Below are 27,672 nucleotides of genomic sequence, written 5' to 3'. Positions count from 1 at the left end.
TGTCACATCTCTGAGGGACAATACTGTAAAATATCAGACCAAATCTGCAACGCATCACAATGCTCAAATTACTCCCAACATTAATTGAACGTTTATTCAAAGACATAACAATTTTAAATCATAGGATAGTAACGTTAGAAAGCACAAATGCATATGTAGCAAGTCAAGCTGGCATGATAGCTTCAGATCTAACAAAATGTGTCACATGATGCAATGACTGTGTGTGTGTGTGTGTGTGTGTGTGTGTGTGTGTGTGTGTGCGTGTGTGTCTGAGAGAGAGTGTGTGTGTGTGTGTGAGAGAGAGTGTGTGTGTGCATGTGTGTGTGTGTGTGTGTGTGTGTGTGTGTGTGTGTGTGTGTGTCAATGAGTCTCAATTCTCTCGGAAAAAAGGCTTAAAGCTGGTAACTGTACTGATGCTGGCGCTGGTACTTCCATAGAAGTGGCTGCTGAAATGCAATAGAAGATGAAGTGTACATTTTGAGATAAAATCTAAAATCTCTCAAAAACTATTTATGAATGAAACGAAAGCAACGCTATAAAAGGATGCATTGAATGCTGCATTATATTATCACCAATCCACACAATATGCTGTAATAAAACACATTGTAGGATCTGGTCAGCTGTGGCCAGGTAAACAAAGGCTCTGGAGTCAAACTTCTTTCTCCTCTTTGTCTTCATCAACAACACCCACATCTGAGGGGCAAAAGTGTAAAGATGTTACAAGAGGCTTCATTTTTCTGAAAGGATTGTTTTAGGGGGTTACGTTTCAGTTGTCAAATGTACTACATTGTATTCAAAACATGATAAGATGTACGATCTGTCCTTATCTATGAGGTGGAAAGGATTGGACTGGTGTTGGTTAGTTGGAAAGATTGTTGATGGGCATTGTTCTCGTAGGGGAAATGGACACATTTTAAAAGTGTGACTTAAATAGGTTTCATATGAAATTTTACCACCAAACCTGAAACACATTAAGCAGTCATTTTAAAACCTACAGTACCCTCCAGAATTATTGGCACCCTTGGTAAAAGTTGACTAAAAATAGGTTTTAAAAAATCATCTTTAGGTGATTTATTGTACTCTCACAATGAGAACAATGAGGAAAAATACACCCTGCAAGGGAAGCAAATTTATTCTGAGAAAAAGGAAAATCTCATGAAGAAATAAATGTTTTTAATAAAAACACGTCACTCACAATTATTGGCACCCCTACTTGTAATACCTTCTTAAACCTCCCTTTGTCAATAAAACAGCATGTAATATTCTTCTCTGACACCCCATAAAGATTGAGAATACAAAGTAAGGGATTTAAGACCATTCATCTTTACAAAACCTCCCCAGATCGTCCAGATTGCTAGGTCCACACTTGTGCTTTCTTCTCGTTGACTCATCCCACTGTTTTTCTATGGAGTTTAGATCAGGGGACTGCTATGGCAATGTCTGAAGCTTGATTTTGTGTTCAGTAAACCATATTTGTTTTGATCTGTGCATTTGTTTTGGTTCATTGACCTGATGAATGATCCAATCATGACCAACTTTTAGGGCCTTGGCAGAGATTGTTTGATTTCCTTTGAAAATGTTCAGGTTTTTCTTGGTGTTCATGATGCCATGCACCTTAATTAGGTTCCCAAGGCCTTTGGGAATTAAAACAGCCCCACAATAGCACAGCCCTTCCACCATAATTCTGATTAGGCATGGGGTTCTTTTTAGTATAGTCATTCTTCTATGTACGCCAAAGACACCTTAAGTGTTTTTAGCAAAAGAGCATCATTTTATTTTCATCTGACAATAGACCACACTCCCAGACATGTCATGGTACCATTCAGTAACTCCTGCCATTTACATTGCTCATTAAATGACTCTACTGGCTTTAACCTGACATGCTGTCTAAATAATCTATTAGCAGTGAGGTCACTTTTGAAGATTTTTGGGGGGGACTTGGTGACCCCAAGATGATAGCTTTGTCTGTAACTCTCAACAGTGGTTCTTATGGATTTTTTTGCCTATCATACCATCCTCCATACTGTGCGTGGGAGCAAAATAGCCATGGGTCTTTGTCCAAGCATGTTTGTCACATTTCCAGATGATTAGAACCTTTTAGTCATCATTTTAACTGGAAATATAGGCATTTTCAACAAAATACCTAGTTTCCATAGACATTCTCTTACTTACAAATGTCAACACAATTTCTTTTTATTTCAATTTAGTGTATTCTCTTGTCTCTCCAATGTTGAAAAATGACTAGAGGATATAGCCTCTGAGTGACTTCATTTTCATACCATAGTGAAAAAGAACGTCATGAACTACTTCTGAAAGTTCACAGACACTCTGATTTACTTTAAAACGTTGCATTTACATAGGAAAATGCTCCTGTTAAATGTTGTACATAATATGTTTCAGGGGTGCCAATAATTGTGAGCAAGCTGTTTTTGTTAAAAATATTTATTTCTTTATGAGATTTTCCTTTTTCTCAGAATAAATTTGCTTGCCTTGCAGGGTATATTTTTCCTCATTGTTTTCATTGTGGGAGTACAATAAATCACCTAAAGATTATTTTTTATACCTATTTTTAGTCAACTTTTACCAAGGGTGCCAATAATTCTGGAGGGTACTGTACATGAATGTTCAATTGTGAAAAGCATGACAGAAATCATACCATCTATCCCAGTACGGCCAACAGCAATGAATGCACAATGGCTGGCAATGCTTTATAATCATCAGCCTTAAAAAAGTGTTTCTCATCTGGGTCTGAGGCTATCTCTCTCATCTCTCTAAGTGCTACGGTATGGTTCAACACAGATGGCCCAACCTGTGAGACAAAAGGATATACATGTATTAAAATGGAAATGGAAATCCAAATGCAACATAGTGATACAGATTAAGTTTGTAAAAATACTCACCCCAACAGCAAAGCGGGTGATATTTTCTATTTTGGGGTTTTGCAAAACCTCTGTCAGTGTCATATTGTCCATAAATATACGTCCATCAGTTATCACAATTATATATTTTTTAGCATTAATATTTGATCCATATTCTGTGACGAAAACGTGTTCTCTGTAAATTACATGAACATTTTAGAAATCCTTTGATATCATGCACATACTGTATATCAGATTAGGAATTAGATGCTTGATTATGAATATGATTATAATTGTTTCAGAAGGACTTACAGCACATGGTTGATTGCTGAAGCTGTAACAGTGACACGTCCGATTTGCTCTATGCCTGCAACTTTAGCTAAGGCTTTAGTTTTGCTGTCATTTTCCTTCAGTGAAAGTTCAGTTCTGACGATGTCTCCATATTGTACAACTGCAAACTTGCACTACAGTTAAAAAGGTAGAATTAAACCCCAAACCCCATCCATTTTTCTATTTGTTTACTTCATCCACACTGCTAAAATAAGCTTCATACTTACATTAAAACATTTTGACCAAAATATTGTCATTACATCAGCAATAAATCCTCTTGCCAGTTCAAAGTCAGGAGGATTAATACTGCCAGAGCCATCAAGCACAAGCGCAATCTCTCTTCCTCGATCTGCAAATATAAAAGATCACCTGATGGAAACAGCTACAGCAACAACTCAATGGCTCCAATAATCATCATATCAAGCACAGCAAAATTTCTATCTAAAACTGATACAGTTCAGATGTAAATTACTATTGCACATGCTAAATGAAAGATAAATATCAGTATAAAGTATAAATAATAATGTTGCTAAAGACTAATCTAGAAGATTGTTTTAGTGTGTGGTCATCTGAAGAGGACAAATAATAGTACCACACTGACCACATGAGAACTCAAAACTCAACTGAAGTTAGATTATTCAAAATACGTAGTTACAGTTCAGGTATAAACTCCAAAAATCTACTGATACATTGGTAAACAAAATGTGAATCTCTCAGAAAAAGAGTACATCAGTATAGGTGATGGGCATTGTTCTCTCAAAGGGAAGTCATAGACACATTTTAGGATTTAGTACTGTTTTATATTTCATCTTACAACTGAATCCTAAACATATACAGTAAAATAGTTATTTTAAAAGTAGCCTGGGGGAAGCCAGACGAACTTGTTAGCAAATTTGAATTTGCTCTGCAGGTCTGTCTGGAAAGGATCTCATTGATGTTCGTTTCCCAACCTGCAATTGTGCGACTTCCAGGGACTTAACCAGCAATAAAACATAATCTTAAACTGGTGTCTTAAACTCTCACCAAATTATTTCAGAAGTGTAGCGATTGCATCTTCTTTGTAAATGAAGGATTGTTTTAAAATGCAGTTGTTTACTCAGTTCCAAAGAAATGACACATTCCTGGGTTTTTGGTCATTTGGAAATGACCAAAACCCAGGGTCCAATCACAGCTGCTTGCATTCAGCACGGCTAAAGGCTATGCTGATGTCGAGAGGGTTAAACAGATATATTGGTGTGTATTTTCTTTGGAATTTAGTAAACAACTGCATTCAAAACCTTTGTTTACATTAAAATGTGTTTGCTGTCATGTGTTTATAAGAGAAAATGTGTTTGCTGCACTTCTGGAACTCTTTGGTAAGATTTTAATGCACCACTTTAAGTTTAATTTGTGGGCAGCCGTGGTGTACTGGTTAGCGCACCGGGCTTGTAACCGGAGGGTTGCCGGTTCGTTCCCCGACCAGTCCACCATGGCTGAAGTGCCCTTGAGCAAGGCACCTAACCCCTCACTGCTCCCCGAGCGCCGCTGGTTGGGCAGGCAGCTCACTGCTCTGGGTTGTGTGATTCACCTCACTGTGTGTTCACTGTGTGCTGTGTGTTCACTAATTCGGTTAAATTGGGTTAAATGCAGAGAACTGAATTTCCCTCACGGGATCAAAAAAGTATATATTCTATTCTATTCTATTAATTTCACTGCTGGAGAACACCCAGAAGTTGTAAAACAGGAAGTTCGGAAATGGGCGACAACGGGACCCTTTCCTGCCAGACCTGCAGAGAAAATTCAAATGTGCTAACATGATCATCTGGGTTCAACCATGCTAATTCTAAAGCCTACATAAATGTTAAATTGTGCACAAAGCATATTACAGAAATCATACCATCTGTCCCAGTAACGGCCACCTGTAATGAATGCACAATGGCTGGCAATGCTGCATAATCATCAGCCTTAAAAAAGTGTTCTTCATCTGGGTCTGAGGCGATCTCCCTCATCTCTCTAAGTGCTATGGTATGGTTCAACACATCTGGCCCTACCTGTGACACAAAAAAGATATATCAATTTATTAAAATAGAAAGGGAAATCCAAATGCAACACATGATACAAGTTAAGTTTGTTCTAAAAATACTCACCCCAATAGCAAAGCGGGTGATATTTTCTATTTTGGGGTTTTGCAAAACCTCTGTCAGTGTCGTATTGTCCATAAATATACGTCCATCAGTTATCACAATTATATATTTTTTAGCATTCATATTTGAACCATATTCTGTGTTTTCTGTAAATTAAATGAAAATTGTAGAAATCCTTTGATGTCATGCTCATATATCAGATTAGGAATTAGATGCTTGATTATGAATATGATTATTCAGCACATGGTTGATTGCTGAAGCTGTAACAGTGACACGTCCGATTTGCTCTATGCCTGCAACTTTAGTCAAGGCTTTAGTTTTGCTGTCATTTTCCTTCAGTGAAAGTTCAGTTCTGACGATGTCTCCATATTGTACGACTGCAAACTTGCACTGCAGTAAAAAAGGCAGAATTAAATAAAACCCCATTCATTCATGTGTTTACTTCATCCACAGCTCAAACAAGCGTCATACTTACATTAAAACATGTTGACCACTGTTGACCACTGAACTGTTGTCATTACTTCAGCAATAAATCCTTTAGCCAGTTCAAAGTCAGGAGGATCAATACTGCCAGAGCCATCCAGCACAAAAGCAATCTCTCTCTCTGGATCTGCAAAGACACTTGATCTAGTTGACGTTGATCATTTTATGGACAAAATATCTTCCACTTTCTTAAAATATGGATTTTCAAGTATAACATAAATCCTTTTTTTAAAGTAGTAATCCGTAACATAGCCAGCTGGTAGGCCTACTGTGAATAACGTTACCACAATGTCGTGCTACGATCAGGCTATAAGTGTTCAATTTGGTACCATGGTAACGTTGCCACAAAGTCACGCTGTGATCATTCGGAAACGTTTTCATTTGGTGCCATGATTAAAAAAATTGCCACAACGTTGCGACCTGGTCATCTGATAAAGTAGCCAGCTGGTACTGTGGTAACGCAGCCACCACCTAACATGGAGATATCCAATTTTACAATATGTGGCTCCACACATCCTAGGCGTCTTTTCTAAACCCATTCACACCTACGCAAAATAGTGGTGGTCTACTGCAGTGCTCACATGAGATAAGGGCTTCTGAGCTGAGTTTTGTTCAAAAACGAACATTTTAAACTGTTGTTGAGTGAGTATTTCCAGAATTGTGCGTGTGAATGAATAATGTGTGTCTGTTATTTTAGTTGTATTTGCGTTTACCATGTGTGTATTTGTTAGTGTGTGTAGTCTGTCTTTGGTTGTGCTCCACCTGGCAAGCCATTATAAAACCAATCCACCATGGTGTAAGCGAGAGATTACCCTCTGGCCTATTGCATCATGCTACAACCACAACATCCCCTCTGAACCATGCATCTGGTGCTTGGATGGTTTTTCCACTGTTAAACTGATGTTAAACTGATGTTGTGAACTTATAGGACTGTCATGACTTACATGATAAACAGTCATGATATACAGTATATATGTATACACTACAAGTAAACTATGTATTGTGGATTACCGTTGTTGTTGTTGTTGTTGTTGTTGTTGTTGTAGTTGTTGGAGCTTCTGATGTTTAAATTTATGTTTTTTTCTGAAAATACAAGAAGTCAAGAAGTTAAATGTGTGTGCAAGAAAGTAAGTCATATTTATCTGCTATTCTTTACGTTTATCTGTAACTTGAGGGTTTTAACCTGCAAAGACGAAAGGATCATTCTTTAGGCTGCACCCTGAGGATTTTGCAGTGCTGAGAGAGACATTGAGTGAAGACAATGAGATTACAATTAGCCCAAATAGGCTATTTCTCTAAATAATGCTACAATATAATATCAAAATCACACTTACCCATCCCTGGATTGAATTGTTTCTTGGCCATTTGGACAATGATACACCGCATCTTCTGCAACACTGAAAACTGTGGTGGTAACCACCACTAGAAACACAAATACACTAAAAGTCAGTGTCATGCGTAAGAAGTAAAGGGTGGATATTATGTAAGGGATAATGCATTGTCCGCTAGTAATTATCAGAAAATAAGTTCCGACAGGACGAACAGAACCCTGACGCATAGTGGAGGACAATACATTATATCTTACATAATATCTACGTTAATTCATCTTGGTTATTAAGATCACTTTAAAATGAACGCACACAGTATACCAGACCATATAAATCAAGAACAACATAATCGGTTTAGTGTTTAGTTATCAACCATCAAAATCAAGTTAATATGTAGTGATTTTAGTTGTGAACAGGATATAGGTTACAATCCTTGTATTAGTTGGGAACCTCTTACAGTGGCCAATAAACAACCAAACTAAATGAATACGGTATAAAATCATGAAACACTATGCATCATCAATTGTGGAACAGTCCTAAGTCCTCAGGAACAGTTCAATGCTTAATAGGCTAGAAGTACTTCATGAACTTTGATCATAAAACTTACAAATGAGAAACTGAAATCCTCCTCTCATCGTGCTCCTGGTTTTGCTGTAGCCTTGCATGTCGACTGGCGTTCATTTATATGCAGCTTGCTTCCTCCAGCAACGCCTTCATGTCCACATGTTCTTCACTGTAACTGAACCATCCATATAAAATATAATGACAAAAAACAGCTGTAATGTTATCAGAGGTAGTCTGGTGCTTATGGGAGCACTAAACATGCATACATAAAGTGCCTATAAAAAGTATTCACTTTTTTATACATCTTAATCAATTTAAAGCCTTTTGACTATGATTTACAAAAATAATTAAATAAATAAATAGATAAAAACATAAAAAATCCAAAACAAAATATGTTTCCACAAAGCCTTGGAAGGCATATAAAGTTAAAATGAATTCAGCAAAATATTTGGAAATCCTGGAGGACAATCTGATTCAGTCTGCAAGAGAACTATGACTCAGAAGATTTACTTTCCTGCAAGACAACGAGCAGAAGCACACAGTGGGAACTATAAAGATATGGCTTAAAGACACCCAGGTGAATGTTCTGGAGTGGCCGGGCTCGGAGTCAAAGCCCAGACCTCAATCATGCAGATTATCTGTGTACAATCTGTGTACTGCTTGCATAATGCAATTGCAATAATGCTTTGCATTATATCGTTTTTAAAATTAACATTACTTAGTACAAATCTGCTTTCACTTTCAAAGAGGGGACTTTTGTAAATTATTGTAAAAAAAAAAAACTGATTAAGATTCCATTTATAAAAGCAGTAAAAGGGGAAATATCCCAGGGGGGAGCATTCTTTTTGTAGGCACTATTGGGCAAGTTTTATTTTGCTTTATCCTTTCCACGCTTACTGTATATGGCATGCTGAATGATTCTCTGGACAGTAAAAGAAAATGAGGGGGTCGTCTAAATACAAAAACACATTTTTTATTTTTATGAGTAGTGTCTATTAGTCTCCCCCTTGTACATCTGCATGGCCCAGTTGTGTGAAGATAGTGACTTTGTGCAGCCTGCAGGTAGTCCACAGAAATTAAGGTTGATGAAAATAAAATCTGTGTCTCAGTTAGACTTGCCGTCTATAACTGAGAGGTATTGCATGGTATCTCAAATTCAAGGAAGTGAAATGATTGTACTTCATATTCTTCTAAAACTAAACAGTGGTATTCACCGATAACTCAAGAGCACAGTAGCAAAAATATTTATTGAGATTAATTCCACTTGAAAGGGAATGCCACTCTTTTTCTCTGGAGAGCAAATCCAAGCTTTGGTCTCAACAGTGTATGTATGTACATGTATGTATGTATGTATGTATGTATGTATGTATAGTGTATCTCAGCGTCTTGCCTCAGCAAAACAGGACCACGAGACATTAAAAGAACAGCTAAATCAGGGTAATCTGCAAAAATATTGCTGACCCAAGTTATTTGCCACCCCCACACCCACAAACACTGCACATATTGGCCAATCAAAACAGCTATTTCCCAACTCAACTGCCAGAATTAGTTGGATTGTGTAATGAAAGCCATGTTTTGGTTCCGGTTTCTTGTTTCATAAGATTAATCAAAATAAAAAAAGACTCCTCCTATGAAGGTATATTTGGTGCAAAAGTCACGAGCACATTTAACTGCAGATTTTGCATTTGCACACTAAAGTCACAAATGTGTAACCGTAAATTTGAAGTTGTACATATTTTTTTCATACCTTGCTAACACAAAATAGGGCTACGGGTTCACAAATCCGTTTTACAAGATCATAAAACCGTTGTACAGATACACGAATCCGAACCTGTGCATCACAAGTTCCTGGCCTCATGCCCTCAGACTTTTTTGCTCCATTTACACTGCAACGATAGGGGCAAAACACATTCGCACATCCGTGTTTCGTAATCTGAGAACATGCACAAGATACAAGTGCACGAATGTTGTGCATGTTCTCGTTTCCCGAACATGCTCGTATAGTATAGCATGAACGCGCGAGCACTGCTCTTAAGCGGAGCTGTCCACGGTAATAGTTCTGAAATATCCCCTAATTTGATGGTGATGTCAGGTGACTGCACGTCCCAGCTAGGCCTACTGTCTGAACTTCGGATCTACACATTAAAGGAATAGTTCAGTATTTTACACTTTAAGCCCGTTTTCTGTATTGCCTAGGATGCAAACGAGTGTTTGACACCGAAATCTCGACGATCGATCCTGTTTCTGCAATTTGGCTGCTCTAGAATGTTCTCTGTATGGCTTCAGCATTGCTCGCTACGGGCCAGGACTATTCTGTCCTGAAAACACCCCTAAACATTCGTTTTTAAATATGTGCAACTCACCGAGTGGTAACTGGTCTTCAACGATCCTCATAAATGGTGTAAAACAGTGATTTATTTGCATGGCTAAGCCAATGCCCGAGGCACTCCCATTGAAAACCTGTTGGTAGCATCGGCTAACTAGCGGCAGATTTCAGAGATCAGTTCTGAGACAATCGCTCACACTCGGTATCATGTTTCAACACACTTTAAGTCAATATCACACCGGAATTCTCCTTTAAATGTGCATGTAAACGCGTTCGACCCAAATGACACATTTAACTAATTTTAAGCTGTGCTATCTGGGATGAGAGGAAACGAATCGACGTTTGTCGCCAGGAGGATCCGCATTCTCCCCTCCTATGGCAGGCTACACACTACAAGATATACATCTGGCATCGACCAAGCATGGTGCTTGACGTCCAAACTTACCTCAAACATAAGTCCAAGAAGGACCAGCATAGCAACACAGGAAACAATGGCTGCATGGTTCTGAGTGACAAATTCATGGCGGAGAACCGGAGGGCTCTTGACAGTCTTCTTTCGGATCCCCATTTCGGCGCACCGGTCCGTCAGATAACGTGCCAAACCATGAAGGTATTCTAATATAGCCTACTGTAACTGGAGGTTTACTAGTCCGCTCAATGGTGTTTTTTGCCCCCAACGGCACCTTCCAGGTAGCCTGACTCTCGCCAGACCCTTGTAGTTCCGCCATGCTCCACCAGAGGCGTTTCGCTGAGCTCCACACAAGGGTCTGGACGCGAGGGCAATCCAAACCCCTGCCAGTGCTCAAAAAATGAGCAACCAATCAGGAGCGCCGAAGCGAGTGTTTGATTCAAATAACAATGGCGGCACGTAGCGAGGAGTCTTGTGCTGACATTGATTCTGCTATTTCAGCCGTTTTGTCGAATCTATCGAGTATTCATTCTTTAAAAGACTAACAGAGAATAGTTTTGAAGACATTTATTGGTGGCAAGGATGTTTTTACTCTTCTTCCGACCGGGTTTGGCAAGAGCTTGAAGAAGCCTAGCACGTCATTCAAGATAACAGGCAAGTGGTTTATCCAATCAAATGCGAGGATGTTTTACAAGGACCCGCCTTCATAAATACATCTCCTATCGAGAAGTCCCAGATCCTTGTGTGAAGCAGACAGCGAACTACAGGATCTGGCGAAAGTCAGGTTACCTTCCAGGCAGCATAGCCTGAAAGGCACTACCTTTACCCTATTCCTAACCCTAACCCCCTCAACCCTCATCCTACCCCTAAACTGAAGGGAGTAGTGCCTTGAAGGCAGCGCTGCCTGGAAGGCACCATTGAGGACAAATGCCAAAGACCTTACTAGTCCCGTCTCCATTCATTTCAATGGCTCGTAGAAAACCTAAAACCTTATACCGTAACTATTCAAGGCTTTCAGGCTTAGGCTAAATCAAAATGGTATATTATGGTCTACTAAACCATTAGATTCAACTTTATCGTCATTGCGCAGATCAGTACAAAGACGACCAAATGCAGTGTGCTTCTAACCAGAAGTGGGGAAAAAGCAATGCCATACAGGTGGTGCATAGACAGGACAATATAGTGAAGTGTATACTGTACAGTTGATTTACAGAAGGTGGTTTAGAGTAATATAAATGAAATATATGTGCAGTGTGTTAGCAGTAGGCAGAATGCATATGGCTATGAACAATGTTGAACAACATGTTGTTAATGCCCATGTCTCTGTGTGTAAGTGCTTTGGATTGCACTCTGTGCTAAAAGCACTATAAATGAATATTTTACCTCACTTTATGATTGCCCGTAATTTCAAAGGCAATTTTTCTTGCCCAGTAGAGGCAGCATTCTTCAATGTTGTTGTGTTTTCATTGTAACACTGAAGAACTGAATACTGCTACTACCACACACAAGTATTTCATTATATTTTAAATGATCAGATACAATGTTTTCTATCATTATTATTCATCCATTGTATTCATCCATTGCAGTTATGAAGTTGTGTGTTGAATCACAACCACAAAATGACAGTTAATATAGTACAAATAGGATCTGCGCTAGCTGTACCACTACCAACATAGCCACACACACACACACACACACACACACACACACACACACACACACACACACACACACACACACACACACACACACACACATACACACACACACACACACACACACACACACACACACACACACACACACACACTGTTGGTGTTGCTGATGTTGTTGCCTTTCTGCAGCCGAGACAGTAGCAAAGTCTATTACAGTATTTTCAAAAGCATGTCTTTATTCCCTGTGTGCACTCAATACCATCGAGAGTAATGGGTGTGGAGAAGCGCTGTGTGCACAATGGAAATATGATTACATTTAATGTATATCCAATGTTAATTTGCGAACCATTTATCACAACACTAATATCATGAGGAAGCTCAGGTTCTGCTCTTTCACATGACATCTGTGTGATTTATGTGTGATAAGTACTCAGTGAGCAATTCAACAGAGAATAATGGGTGTGAATTTGGACACATTTTACGTCCGTCGTCGGCCACGGCCACATAGCCAGGGGATGGCACAGGCCAGGGGTAGCCTATATTGGTGGAGACATTTCAGTCGTCATTTGACATTGGTGTGGTCATGTCCTTAGTTCCCCACGCAACTCTACGCCCATGGCTCAGTGCACTACACATGCGTTCAGTACAGTGCTTATAAAATGTATTCACTAATAAGGTATGAATCTTGATCAATAGAGATCGCTAAGACATGTGACCAACGTCATCAAAACACAAAGAATTATGGGTATGTCTGGCTCGCCTGATGCCAGCCCATGTGAACTAGTGTTCTGGGTCTATGATCTGGCATGATAATAATGAAAACTAAGCGTGAAAAAATAGTGTGAAAAACAGAACATAATCTTGCACTTCCTTACTGCTGCTATCCATGCCATTCCTTGCCTTTTTGTCACCTCTGAAACATGGCGTGTACTATTATTTTTCCACGCTGGAAAACGATAAAGATAAGCTTCAAGTTACTCTATTGAATTTTATAACACAGCAGGTAAACGGCATTTCGTCAACTGCACTGCGTTGTTCCCGCACGTCAGTAAAACTACTTTAGTTTTGGGCCGCCGATTCCCAAAATGCGTTGCGTTTTACGTCATGCTCTCTATTTAATTTGGCCTTTTCTTTACAATTTATATATAAATAAAAAATCCAAAACAAAGTACATTTCTACAAAGCCCTGGACGGCATTTAAAGGTAAAGTTAAAATGACTTCAGTTCAACTCAGTTCAAACTTCATTTATCTGACAATCTGATTCAGTCTGCAACAGAACTACGACTTGGAAGATTTACTTTCCAGCAAGACAGCGAGCTGAATCATACAGCGAAGACTACACAGAAATGGTTTAAAGATACCAAGCCAAGACCTCAATCCTATAGAAAATCTGTGGCTGGAATTGAAAAGGGCTGTATTGTGTGGCGGAATAACAATTACGTATTGGGAGCACTTAGACTCGGCGCAGTAATATCCTCACTCCAAAGTGAAACTGAAAGTGCAAGAGTGAGGATATTACTGCGTCGAGTCTAAGTGCTCCCAATTATATTCCGCCACACAATATAGTTATCCCTCTTACCTGCTTAGAAATGCACCACGTTTTATTTTGTCTCACCATACTTTGTCGTGTGACTACTCGTGTAACTGTATTTTAATAGGGAAAACATGGAGGTGTTTGGTCGCTTCTAACTTCATCTCTGTTTGGATAAATGAACTGGGCTAGCTAAGTGCTATCAAAGTAGCGCCGCGCACCAGAGCCAGTGATTGCATGTATTGAAACGTGAGAGTTATGTATCAACTTGTCTTAGTTAAGGGAATAACATACGTAGTTTAATATGAAAAAACGGTGAAGTGTTCCTTTAAAGAGGGGATCTTTGTAAACTATTGTAAAAATGATTGAAGTAGGTAGCCTATTTCATAACAGCCTGCCTACTATTGAGTCATTCTGTGTCAAATCAGATGAGGTTGTTGTTGCAGCACCGTCTCCGTCTCAGATTTTGTTCTGAAACCTAGGCTTGTGTAATATTTCTGTGCAAATCTTCTGCCTTCCTATCTTTTTCAGACCTTGACATTCTTTCATTTTTACAGCTTAAAAAACACGCAATGTTTGGGCATTACCTGTTATGGAAAAGTATACCTTCCACGGCACACCTCCCTCCAACATGCAAAATCAATGAATTGTATGCACCATGTTGCTCTGTAGCATAGTAATATTATGATATACACCATTTGAAAGCTTGGACTCTTGGGAATCCATACATGACAACATGTTCATGTACAATCCGTATAGTGCTTTGTCAATCTTAATCTGTCAGATTCATTTTACTATCTGTCAGATTAATTTTAGGCCTACTATGTCTCAATTATTTTATATAAAATTGCCCTCCTCTGCCTTTGGTGCTACCCTGACCTCTAGCTGCAGTGTAGCTGCAGTACAAAACTGTAGATACAACATATTGGGTACTGAAATATTCACAACAATCTATAGAAATGTAATCTTCATGTCGTATCCAGTATTAGTTGTGTAGATGTATAGTCTATCTTATACACAACCATTGAACCAACAAAGTAAATAAAAAAATAGAAAAGCACTCCAAGAGTGCAGACCTCCGTCAAGCGCCTCCTAGATCCAGATGGTGACTTACAGATCACTCCCAAATGTAATCATTTCTTCCAATTGGGTCATTTCAGACCTTTCCTGAAAATTTCAACGAAATCCATCCATAACTTTTTTTACCTATCTTGCTAACAAACAGGCAAACAAACCAACCTCGATGAAAACATAATACGGAGGTAATAAAAAAGAGACTTTTGTGTAATTATTCCATATTTTGTGTAGTTATTCAATATCAAAACACCTGACATGCAATCTAAATACTCTACAAGAAACCTCAGAGTGTTACCTTTCATTTGAGACCAAGATTATGCCTCTAAACAAAGGTGTTCATATTGTAACGATTCTGTGGCTGGTTTTAAAGTTATTTATTTTCTTTATTTTTCAAGTAGTATGTTGTAGGTTTTTTTGTTAGGGGTGCCAGGTAGCACAAGCTACCAAATGTCCAACACAAAGCGTCACTGGAGCACACAGTAAAAGTCAACACAAACAATACTGGGTAATAGCGTTGATGTGAGCCCCATTGGTAAACAGTGAAATCAGAAACAAATCAAACAACAATGTCTGGCCCTCACCAGAAGCACCACAAGACCATGATACTCTTAAACAACAAAATCTCAATGCATCACACACTCACAAATGCAGTTGAAACAGCATAATAATAGCAAATGAAAAAACCCAATGTTCGTTAAATGTCCTTTGGGTTTTGACCCTGTTAACACTCCATATTTTCAATAAACAATGCCACAAGAGTTCGTGTTCATTGCCAGCAAACGTAACCAAACATATGATGTCTCTTTTTTTTGTTACAGTAGTTCAGTTTTGTAAACGTAGAAGCAATGTTCCTTTTTACATCATTGAAAGCAGGAAGTTCAACATTAAAATCCGTATTTCTCCCATCTCAAGGCAAACTGAGGGAATGATGCACCACCATTCGAAAACATGACTGGTTTTCTAAAGATACAAAGCTTAATGCTAATTGGTGAAGTGTCCCTTTAAGTGTGATATTGATTTTTTTCATTTGGTATCAGTCACTATTTTCTTTTCAAATACATCAGTTTATTAATGTTTTCACACAAAAGAATGGGAAGTCTCCACAACAAATGACCATTACGATGATAAGAATGAAACAAGGCTTGTTTGCAACTGAAATGGTATGTGGAAATAGCCAAGTGGATTGTCTTCGATATGGATATTATATGCTAGCCACGTTCACTGGCCAGCCAATTTCACCGTCAGCTTAGAATGATGCTTGTTGAAAAGCTTTTGCTGGCAAACATATAGGCTACTTCAAAATGACACGACAAAAGGAGATACATGTTAATGTTTTTTTTTCAACATCAGCTAAATGGTTTTGGAAACAGACTGGTCTTACCCTGCTTTCACCATCTCTTAAAACAACAATCAGGCAGGCAGGCAAAATGTGAAAGGTTGCGAGGCTACCAACTTTGATTTTATTTTATTACTTTTAAACATTTTTTATTCTCGAATAATTGATTCACATTAAACATTCATGTGTAATTTTGCCATGCATTGATCATTTAACATGCAGGCAGTAACTTTTGTTATTGTTTAATAGAATAGCACCATTTAGAAAAAAAGAGACAGTGATCTAAGGCCTCATCAGATACCTTGTGCAGAACTCTATCAAAGAATAGAGTGTAAGAGTCGTATGCACAGTGGTGAACACAGCATGTATGGAGTGAAAGTAGAGATATGGATACCCTAATATTATTCCAATAAGGACTTCTTTTCTATTAAAAAGTGCAAAAGTACTTGCCTTCACATGCATAAGTATCAACATTTCAGATGATCTAATAACTAACTAATGTTATGTTATTGTCGTTTTGCAGATACATCTACTCGCCTTTTCTTCCTCCTCACTCATTATTTCTTGTTTAGACTATTTTCTACATTGTAGACTGAAGGTCAAAACTAAGAAATAACACACAGTTATGGTTAACAGTATGCAAATCAAAATCTGATTAAATTCTTTAGATTCCTTAGATTCTTTATAGCCACCTTTTGCTTTGATGACATATTCAAACACTCTTGACATTCTCAACCAGTTTCAGGAAGTAACCTGGAATGATCACAATGAGCACTTGTTGACTGATTTTGATTTACTCATGTTCATTAAAAAGCATTCCAGATGACTACCTCATGAAGCTGGTTATGGCAACATCAACAGTTCAAGGTAAAGGTAGGCCACACGGAAGCTACTTTGAAGAATCTGAAACACGGGCTAGACTGTTTTTTTAACAAGTGTTATATCATCATTTTGCTGTCTGCGGGTGTAGCCTGACGAGCCAAACACATCAAGATGCAGGGTCTGGCAACTCACCATATAGGCAGGGCTCAATTGGAGGGGTGGGATAAACGGTTGTCTTTCAAACTCCCTCTCCACACAATAGGCTAGCGCTACAACCATCTACTTGTTTTCAAGTAGGCCTAGCCTATAGCAGTAGCAGGATGGGCAGATAATGCTTTGATTCAATTATGATATGAAATGTAGTGAATAAATACAATTCCACTTTTTGACATTTGTTTTCTTCGTTTACAGAGATATCGTGATGTATCATAGATTCATCGTTTGCGATGTGTTGAATATTGCAGAACTGCTCTACCGCAATATTATCCCTATTGTGGGCAAAGTATTGTGACTGTATCGATTTGTGAGCTCCTCTGTCATTCCCATTTTTCCTCTGTGATTCCCAGTATTTAAACGTGTGATTTTATACTTAATGTTTTTTTTTAAGCCTGCACCCATCCTTGCTTTATTAGGCTACACTTCTTTATTTATGCACCAGTAACAGTTAAAAGCTCAAGACATAAACTCCAAGTCCATATCAATAAAGAAATAAAAAGGAGAGAGAGAAGGAACTCAAGTCAAGTGAAGGAGAGAGAGAGAGAGAGAGATCACGTGTTAACTAACCAAACAGAAGAAGTCACAGATCCACTTCTTACCTTATCAGGCTGAGCAACATGCCACAACAGAGATTCCATTTTGTGTTTCGTTTGAATGATCAAACCCACCACCACATCTTAACTGTGACATTATGCACTTTATGCAATATTAAGCACGTGCACAGTATGTGTGAACACTAAACCGTGTGCTGCATAAGTATATTTCACATCCCTCTGGGAAAAGACTGAGGAACTTGATGTGTGAGATTTTGAGCTAATCTTCCTCCCCACAGTATGAATGACCAGGCTCATGATTGCAGTCACATTATGACTGTTGACCAAAGGGTGTGGTTCATGATACTACACTATTTGGAGAGAGCACTGAACTGAAAATGAGAGTCACTCCTACACCTTGGACGTTAGCTTTAGCATGTGACAGACTTCTGAGAAAAGACCTTTCTAGTGTCCCATTAGAAATTAAAACTTGACCTGACTTCCGAGATCAGAGATGTAAACTCGACTTGACTTCGCTGTAAGTCTTCACTGCAAATGAAGATTTGACTTGACTTCACTGTAAGTCTTCAGAGATCAGAAGCGAAAACCTACTGCTGTAGGAGCAGTCTAGCACATACTTGTCTACCAAACTCATTTTCTGAACAATACTTTGACTAGCTCAGCTGGAGTCAAAATGTAGTATGGCATATTGTCAACATTTCATTAGAATTGAAGGTGTTGAATTGTGGTTCAAGTAACCAAATTAAATGATTCGGTTTGTTCACTCATCTCGTCGATTATCACAACTCGAGGCACACACTGGAATTACAGATTAGGCAAAAGCCATAGGTCAAGCTACTTCAACCCTCTCCAAAATAACTGCCGTGCCATTTGGATGAAGATCGTATCTTTCACAACCTTTGCACTGTGCAGCACACCACCATGGAATATAATTGAACAGCAGTCCATATTATACTTTTTTAATTAAAATAAATTTGTAATGGTGAATATTTTAGAATAAGCCTATATACCATGAAATATACACGATTATATCTAAAATCTGATTTACAGAAAAGTAGAAGTGTTTGATTCCAATAAAGCCCAGGGTGCATGTGATGGCCCCACAAACCCACAGTAGATGGCATGCTCACACATACACAGACTATTACAGCTGTTGCATAATGCTACTACACAGTGATACAGCTTCAGCTTTAGCATGTGACTGACTTCTGAGAAAAGGCTATATGAGTGCCTTTCAAGTGATCTACGTCTATAATGTGAGACTGCTGTCAAAGCCGACTTTTTACATGATTTGTATTATTTGTCATTTAGTTGACATTCTTATTTGGAGTAACTTACATTTAACTAACTGGGAACAGTTCAGGATTAAGTTCCTTACTCAGGGGCATCCGATAGCATCTGGGATTGAAATCACAACCTTCAGGCACAAGACCATCACTACCCTTAGTAACATACATGTAAATGTGTCTATTAGGAACCAAGGACTTGGAATGCAAGAAGTTCAACTATAAACATACTGATAAAGCCTGAACAATATCAATCCCATCTCTGATCTACTGGAAAGCAAAATTGCTTAATCACCTCTGGGTTTTTGTAATGTAGAATACATTTGCCCTAACGACTGGCCAGTGTGACACAGACATACATAACATACACACATACACACACTTGAGCAGTGGGACCAGTGGCACTCCATGTGACTTGGCCAAGGGCACTGCAGATACGTACTGTAGATGTGAGCGTAGAAGAGCGCTGTTCAATCATACCCATCTTCAACATTTGTCCTGCCAGTTAGGAAATCACACAGGTGACCCTTAGGTAAGTCCGAAACCCCTGACAGATAGGCCGTGACTGCCCCATGTGACAAAGAAGTAGAAATAACAACTGATGTTCCGTTATTGTTATTGTTGTTTTGCATAGACACCTTTTTCACTCAACTCATTATGTCTTATGCAAATCTTCACCCGACCTCAACTTCTCCCACAGGCCCACTGTCCTGCATTGGCTTGGTCATGCATACAAAGCAAGGCTACAGCTCTCGCATGTGACCCCTGAACAAAGGCTAGACATGTGGGGGGAGCTGTGACACGAGTGACCTGGTTCAAGTCTGGCATGAGGTAATTTCTCAATACCCCTCTGCATCTCTCTCTCTCTCTCTCTCTGTCTCTCTCATTTCCTTATTTGTCTATTCTCCACCACCCAATAATGAATAAAGGCGAGAGAAGCCTATACAAAACTACATGGGTGTCTTTCTAGTGACCCTTATCAACAAAGCTGCTGTGGAAGGATATCTACCGACTCTTTACATTATTTTAATTATTTGTTATTTATCTAATGTTGTCATACAGAGTGACTTACAGTACACTAAATTATTTACAGGGTCAGTGGTCAGTGGCACAGTGGTGGCATTTGGGATGAAAGTCACAACCTTTAGGTATTCCATTTCAAATCCCAGAAACATTAGGCCACCTTCTCCCCAACTTTGTGTAAAAAGAAATTTATATATTGGGATCCAAATTGAAAGGCTTGAGGTGTATCTGCTAGTATTTCTTGAATTAATACAATTCAAGCATGACACTTCAAACTAAGATGAATGTGATCTGTGATTTACGGGAAAGTAGAAGAGTTTAATGGATTCCGGAAGTCCGGTAGGCATGTGACGTGTGGCCTTGGAAAGGATGATGCTTCCTGTGGTGCACATACACATCTCCACCTGACCTCAGCTTCACCAACAAACCCACAAACCAACTCCTCAAGATGGCCTGCTGCTCACACACATATACTTCTCCAAAATATTCCCCCCTCACTACCACCACCACCACACACCACACACACACACACACCGCTCCCTTTCTGTCCACTGTCCATCTCATTCTGTAGTGACGTATGTTTAAGGTCCAACATACAGTAGGTCCACCCTCCATACCCTGAGCCCCTCCCTATAAATAATACAGTGCAATTCTGTTTTAAAGTACCTTCTCGGCTACCTTCGAGACACACTGAGCTGCTTGAGTTTGGTCCCATAGCACGGGTTTCTCAGAACTACTGGGCTGGAATCTGAAATACCTCATCGTCCTCGAACCAGAAACAGAAGACATTCAAACAAACATCAGAACAGTGAGTACACTTCTTTCAAGTTCTTAAAATGCATGTCTAGATGGTGTTTCTCTTTCTTATTCCAGACAGCACAATAGGACCATTTATTTCTAACAATAAAAATGGCAGAGCTAAGCCTATGGGGCAGGTATGGTTGATTTGATCTCTGTACCCCTTGGTTTTATCAGAGAGAAAGTTACCACAGAAGCACCATATACTGCATGTATATGGTGATAAACTGAAAATCGCCATAATACAAATTATGTGAATAAAAGTTGAAAATGAATAATTGAGTAGGCCTGTTCCCTGGACAAGGCTTAAATAAAGACCATACCAATAGAGATCAAATAATAATATAAAGCAATTGGAATTGAAAATGAATACACACTTGTATTCCAAATATAGCTCTTATATAGCAGAATGATTGCCCTTTGCATTTATCATGCTGGACATTTGGAACTACCAACATGGAGAAGAACATCCGACAGAGAGAACAATCAGGCTGTTGTACATGTCATTGTAACACATAAACGAAAGTAACACATTTTGTAATAAAATCTTGCTTCCCATCTGGACACAATGTTCTGCCCCACATGCAACCTATAATGACACAAAAATCAGACCAAATACAAATGGAATGACTTCTGTAACCTAGAGAGTTTGTGTGTCAGCAGCAAAAGAGAGAACCTTACAGTGAGTGTGAGAGAGAGAGAGAGAGAGAGAGAGAGAGAGAGAGAGAGAGAGAGAGAGAGAGAGAGTGGGAAAGCAGGCCTTAAACACGCAGAATAAGAGAGATTTCCACTTCAGTAATAGTCATTATATACACATAGCCCACATAGCTTACATACTTTATATTATTTATCTTAAGTGGCGTCTTCTTGATCTTGATCTTGATCTTGATCTTGATCTTGAGTGGCCAATCAAAAGAAGTCAATCCAAAAGAACGGCTCTTGTCCACACGTTTAGAAGTGGATTGTTGGGGTGGATTTGTGCAACAATGTTGACTTGTTGAAAACTCACCTGAATGCACACTTTAGTGTTTTGTGAGGATAGGAAAACGAAATACAAAATAACAGAGGCATAACTGTCAGAAGGGATTCCTTTCAATCTGTTCTATGATGAACAAGACAGGCAACATACCATAGCAGGATATCCTCAACCCGCCTTAAAAGGGTTTCCGCCTAGTGGTTACAAGGAATCGTGTAGCCCCTCCCACATGCCCGGCACACTGTACCAGACAGAACGCTCTCACGCTGTCACATGTACGGTTAGTTTACCTGTGCTGACGGTTGGGCTGTAGTTTGAAAAGACAGTCAGGATCTACAATAGCTATGATCTAACAATCTATCTACAATAACTAATAAGGCCATGTATTCAAACAGTTGGTTGTTAGATAGCATTGGCCTGTTCAAGTGCATGGATTAATATTTTTATTGCCGTTGTCAGACAAAGGCTGTGTTTAAATATGTCTCGTGGGAGCAGCACTAAGAGGGCGTGGTTTGAGCAACAGGTGACTTCTGAGAAGAAACATTATTTTGAATCTGGGACCATGAACAAATCAACGGGTTCCTAAATGTCTTTTTTTTGGGGGCACCTCAAACATTTTTTTATATATATTGCTGACAGAAACACACCTTTAGACCAAAGGAGTATAGAAGTGTAGTTTTGGAGAGACTGTGCTCTACAAAGTGGTAAGTGAACTCTTAAATTCTTGGGTTTTTGTGATCGAATGTGCTATTAAATAGCTTATTTAAACATTATTGCACTGTACTTTAACATAACATTCCCAGCATCTGAGTATTCAAAAGGAGAATATAACAGAATTTAACTCAGGAAATCTTGGTAACTATAGTAATGTTTTCCCATGTTCATTCACATGTTTATATGCACAAAATTCTGAACTGTATAAACTGTCGTTGTGCCTTTGTCTTTGAGAGTGTTATATAAATGCATTCGTAAGGCTTGTGTGGTGGTTTATTGCATTTATCTCCTGCCATGGAGAGGTTATTGTGTACAGGGCAAACATACTTACCTCTGAACTTTGGATATTGTAAAGTGTGTCTTTGATGCAGTCGTGTGTGATGTAATATTATTAAATTAGCACTGACCTTATTTAGGTATACATCTTAACACTTGGCTTATACTAAAATTTTGAGAAAGGAGTTTTATAATGCATTTCTGTTTTCAGCAACAGACATTTTCAGCAACAGACATTTTGTGGATTGATCTACTGTAAGACCAAGCTGCCTGTGAGTCTGGGAGACATTACAGTTATATCTGTGCGTGTAAGACTCTGAAACATCTGATGGGAACTGCTGAACTATCGATTCTCATAAAGGAAGCAACCAAGGCAGAAGTGAAAATGAATGTAGCGAGTCGATTCACAAAAAAACGATGGATTCTAACTGTGATTGGACTGATCCTCTACGCCGCGGACATTGTGCTTGATATCATTCTGGGACTCAAGTATTTAAAAAATGGACACCTCGTCTGGGGCATTCTGACGTTGGTGTTTATCCTTTGTGCGTCAGTATGTACACAAATATTCAGCTACATGTGGTTCAGAGATGACAAGCTTAGAGATGGCACCAAGGAGTCATGGCACCTCATTATTGGACTACATCTCTCACACATGGGCATCTTCACAAGGTACAGTACTTCAGAAAGACTGGGCTGGGACTCATAAAGGGACTCAATTATTCAGGTTTCATTATCTGTAAGAAAGTCAGATAACTTTGCTTGTTAGGTATGCTGACATAACACTATTGCGTAACCCACGTGTGCTTCTGTATGTGTCATCACATGCACGTTTGGTATGACACTGAAGAAGTCAGACAGCATGTGAAAAATTGTCTGGTTTACGTGTTGACACACTAGAAGCCTTAACTTCCCATTCAGTCTCAGGACAAATGTTGTAATGCTGATTTAGCACACCCACTGGTAGTGATTAAAAGAACAATTGTCCAATGTGATCATAACACACAATACAGGTCTCCTTAGCCACTGTATTACTGTGGACTAAAATTAAGTCTGTTAAAGGTACAGTTCACTATTTTGGCAAAAGTGTTCTTGATTTACATTTATTTTTCTTCGTTCAGCAGACACTTTTATCTTAAGCAACTTACAAAATGAGGATTACATTTTAGACATTAATCGCAAAGGATTTATTGCAATGGCTTTGCAAGCATTAGTGACTTGGATTTGATGCGGATAGATACAAGTAACCATTGGAGCTTCATGAATGGTGGGGTAATATGCCCTTTTTTGCCGTCACATTTTGGACTATCTGAAGTGGCTTCAGCCTACAAGCCAGGAGACCCGTTAGGAGGGCGTTAATCAAGGCAAGAGATAACCATAGTCTGTATCAAGAATTGGGTGGTGTTGGGATAGGTACGGCCTGATTTTTAAATTATTATTATTTGATAGTGTGGTGTGGCGCAATTGGGCAACATGATCAGTAAAGGTCAGCAAGTCATCAATCATGACTCCCAAGTTCGTTGCAACTTTGGTAGGAGCAAGAGACAAGTTAATTTTGGTGTTGATGTTGTGATGTATAGTTTGGATGGGAAAACCAGCAGTTCGGTCTGGATGTTCCTTGACCCATGTGAATAGGTGAGAGAGAGAATACAAGATCCCTGCTGAGACAGTGGGGTTCTCAGGCAGGAATGATATAGTTGAGTATTACCTGTATACCAGTGATATGAGAAGTCATGCAAGCAAATAATTGGACCCAATGAGGTGGGACACATGGCCAAGAGAAGGGGCCTCAGCACCAAGCCTTGGGGCACCCCTTGTGGCGAGACTGTGAGATGCAGATGTTTGTTCTAGCCATGGCACATTGAACGATTGCCCAGTGAGCTATAGAATTCAAACCAGGAGTGTGCTTTTGTGATAATGGGATGAGGTGGTGGACCATGTCAAAAGCAGCTGATTAGTGGAGTGTCCTCTCTTCTGTGTAATTTGACTGGCTTGAATTGAATTGAACTCTTTTCATGGCACTGGCCAGGTTTGCCAGATTCGTTAAGAAGCTCTTAAGTCCTAAGAATGCTCCTAAGAAGTTCTTAGCACTTAAGAGCTTCTTAATGAATCTGGGAAACGCGGCCACTATAGGTGCGAGTTTTGGGGCAATATGTCCTGATGAAATGTGCTTTGAATAAACCAATCACATGCAAAGAGTGTTAAATTTTAAACTATTTATTGGCAACATTATTATTCAACATTCCATTATCCCTATCATTGACACATCATGGCAGGTGTCCAAAACAGGTAGCCTATTTAATATTATGTCATTATATCATTAAAGTCATTTACTGAATTGATATTTGGAGTTCAGAGAGGTTTCACCATTTTTCAAACTATGTATGCTCTGCCATATTCATTGAGGATACATCACTGCCAAACTCGCACCTTATGCTTGTTACCCACTCATAAATCATGGAATGTGAAAGAATATAGAATGTACTAAAAGCACTTACAGTATAGATTAGAAGACCGTGGAGCAATGATTTGAATTTAACCAGTAGTGTATCGAGTTCAGATCATGATGGCATTTCATTTGATGTTTGTTTTTCTACTTGAGCAAAGGCACATTCTTCTGTGTGCAGTACATAACACTGCGTGCTTCTGACTTGTCACCTGCAGGTATTCCCAGATGCTCATTGATAGCTTCAAGGTGGTTTGGTGCAAATCCACCACACTTGGCAACGACCACCTGAAGTTGTTTGGCCAAGCCACAGATCTGAGCATGCTCCGTCTGTTTGAGGCCTTCTTGGAGAGCGTTCCACAGCTGTTGCTCCAGCTCTACATCTTCCTCCTGGGACATGGACACAACTCAGTCATTCACTGTAAGGACACACACACACACACACACACACACACACACACACACACACACACACACACACACACACACACACACACACATACAGGCACACACCACTGGGCCTTGTGTGAGAAAGAAACATCGGCTGAACTTGAATCAGCTTTACGGAGAAGATCAGAAATGTAAAAATAATGTGTGCTCAGTTGGAGTTAATTGCATTTTACATTACACTATGACAAAACAATACATATATGCATCCACTTCATATAATGTGGTGTAGTTTTGACAAGGCAAGGCAAGTTTATTTGTATATTTTGTTCTCAGAGGAAATTCAATGTGCTTTACAAAAATAAAAAACGATATTGAAAGGGTAAAAGAAAGTGAAGTAGAATAATGATATTAAAAGAGCATGCATTGTGCATAACAAACTCACGGCCTCGTGAAAAAGAAGCACGGGCTAATCTCAGACATAATGTAACAGCACTTATACAGTGCTTTCCTCCACTACATAAAAACAATATTTGCAGAAGCTACAGTATAAACTAAAACACTCCTATTTGAGTGGCAAAGCAACACAGGCACACTTAGCTGAATACAAAATCAATAGCACTACGTCTATGGCTGGCACAGAAATCACTTTGTCATAACTAATTCTGATTGAGTTCAATTGCATTTATGTGTTGCTTTCCATGACATATGAAGTTATTTCTTATCTCTAATTACCAGTAGCTATAGCTGACACTATGCATGATATTTCTTACACATATACACATAGGTGACTTTATTGATGATTATGTCTTGGTGTGTATTATTTGTGCAGATCTCTCCATGGCTGCATCCTTCTTGAACGTTGCTTGGGCTGTGGTAGACTACCGTCGCTGCCTCCGGAGGTCTCTGCCCCAGCTGAAGGAGATGCCCAACGGCCTGCCCACCATCGTTTACCTCCTCTACAAGCTCTTTGCCATCAGCGCGCGTATCTTCAGCCTGAGCTTGCTCCTGGTGTTGAGTCCCTTCAGTATCTTGTACCTGGCCCTGGTGTGGTTCCTCAGCACGGTGTGGGCCTTCTTCCAGAAGACTGACTTCTGCACGTCAACAGCCCTGGAGATCCTGTACCGCGCCATCGTCGGCATCATCCTCGTCTTCACCTTCTTCAACATCCAGGGCCAGGGGACGAGGGCGCACATGCCCATCTACTACATCTTCTACGTCCTCCAGAGCATCTCGGCCCCTCTCTTCTTGTGGATGTGGAAGCCGGAAGTGCTGAGGTACGAGTACGGCACTGGCATCATCATAGCAGGCTTATCCATCGGGCTGGGCCTGCTGTGTGTGTACTACGGCCTCTTACACCAGGGGGGAGAGGAAGAGGGGGCAGAGGAGCGTGTGGCTGATCAGGATGAGGTGGACAACATGCACAGACAGGTGTCTGAATCAGTCATATCACCACGAATGAAGAAATTCCTACAGATCTGATAGGCTCGTACTGTTTTATAAGCACTTTAATGCATTGCGTGACCATTATTTGGTTGGCAGACTGTACATTTCTTTATATTTATTTCAGCTGAATTTTAAAGGCACTTTACTGCTTCCTTGCATACAAGCACTCTTCCTAAAGTATTGTGACTAATTTGGCACTTGCCATCAATATGTGACTCATGAGACTGTTCACGGCTGGATTGAAGGACTTCAGGACTGCTCATATCAGCTGCAGTTTGCCTGAATTTTAATAGCACTATATAACTATCGAAACTCTCTGTGACCCAAAAAGATAACGAAATGTTCATTGATTCCCTTTGAACGTGTGCCTCAACTAGTTTTTGTGGTTCTCATATAGGCTTACTGGCAAACAGACTTTCAGATCCTATGATATTAACTTCTAGTGCATGTTTGTTGGTTTTGTTGGTGCTGTTGTAGCGCAACACAAGATTACTGATCTAGTTTCCACTAGATGGCGGCATTGTTTAAAGACGATAATTACTATTGGACGATATGGTCACCTTCCTGGACTGATAAGCCAGGTTCAGATGAAAGTCGACATGGGCACTCTTTTTGTGAGTGTATAGTTTTTTTAACAGTAATTTTATTCTGTGTATAGGAACTGTTTTTACTTATTTATTTGTCTTCCTTCAGTCTGTATGATGGTC

At 39.4% G+C, this 27,672-nt stretch overlaps 1 protein-coding gene and 2 long non-coding RNA genes across 3 annotated transcripts in view; 1 reads left to right on the top strand and 2 right to left on the bottom strand.

Annotated features, from left to right (window-relative positions):
• Nucleotides 1–229: 229 nt before the first annotated feature.
• Nucleotides 230–5,472, bottom strand: LOC134066461 (uncharacterized). Its single transcript, XR_009936442.1, has 7 exons — nucleotides 5,315–5,472; nucleotides 5,065–5,218; nucleotides 3,416–3,537; nucleotides 3,171–3,322; nucleotides 2,901–3,054; nucleotides 2,657–2,809; nucleotides 230–693 (listed from the first exon to the last, which is right to left on the bottom strand). It is a non-coding gene; the product is annotated as an uncharacterized LOC134066461 (long non-coding RNA).
• A 342-nt stretch (nucleotides 5,473–5,814) lies between these two features.
• On the bottom strand, nucleotides 5,815–7,848 carry LOC134066462 (uncharacterized). Its single transcript, XR_009936443.1, has 5 exons — nucleotides 7,730–7,848; nucleotides 7,129–7,216; nucleotides 6,978–7,030; nucleotides 6,806–6,877; nucleotides 5,815–5,921 (listed from the first exon to the last, which is right to left on the bottom strand). It is a non-coding gene; the product is annotated as an uncharacterized LOC134066462 (long non-coding RNA).
• Nucleotides 7,849–22,034: 14,186 nt separating this feature from the next.
• xkr9 (XK, Kell blood group complex subunit-related family, member 9) overlaps nucleotides 22,035–27,672 on the top strand; it is a 5,737-nt gene continuing 99 nt past the window's right edge. The window contains exons 1-4 of the mRNA XM_062521212.1: nucleotides 22,035–22,400; nucleotides 22,898–23,358; nucleotides 25,351–25,553; nucleotides 26,352–27,672. The exon at nucleotides 26,352–27,672 is cut by the window's right edge and continues 99 nt beyond it. Of these exons, the coding sequence (XP_062377196.1) occupies nucleotides 23,015–23,358; nucleotides 25,351–25,553; nucleotides 26,352–27,001 (1,197 nt within the window). The 5' untranslated portion in view covers nucleotides 22,035–22,400; nucleotides 22,898–23,014 and the 3' untranslated portion in view covers nucleotides 27,002–27,672. The remainder of the gene's footprint in view (nucleotides 22,401–22,897; nucleotides 23,359–25,350; nucleotides 25,554–26,351) is intronic.

This window comes from Sardina pilchardus, chromosome 19, assembly GCF_963854185.1.
Source record: "Sardina pilchardus chromosome 19, fSarPil1.1, whole genome shotgun sequence".
Classification (NCBI taxonomy): domain Eukaryota; kingdom Metazoa; phylum Chordata; class Actinopteri; order Clupeiformes; family Clupeidae; genus Sardina; species Sardina pilchardus.
The sequence above is the reverse complement of the archived record's forward strand: the minus strand, read 5'-3'. Positions and strand labels throughout refer to the sequence as shown.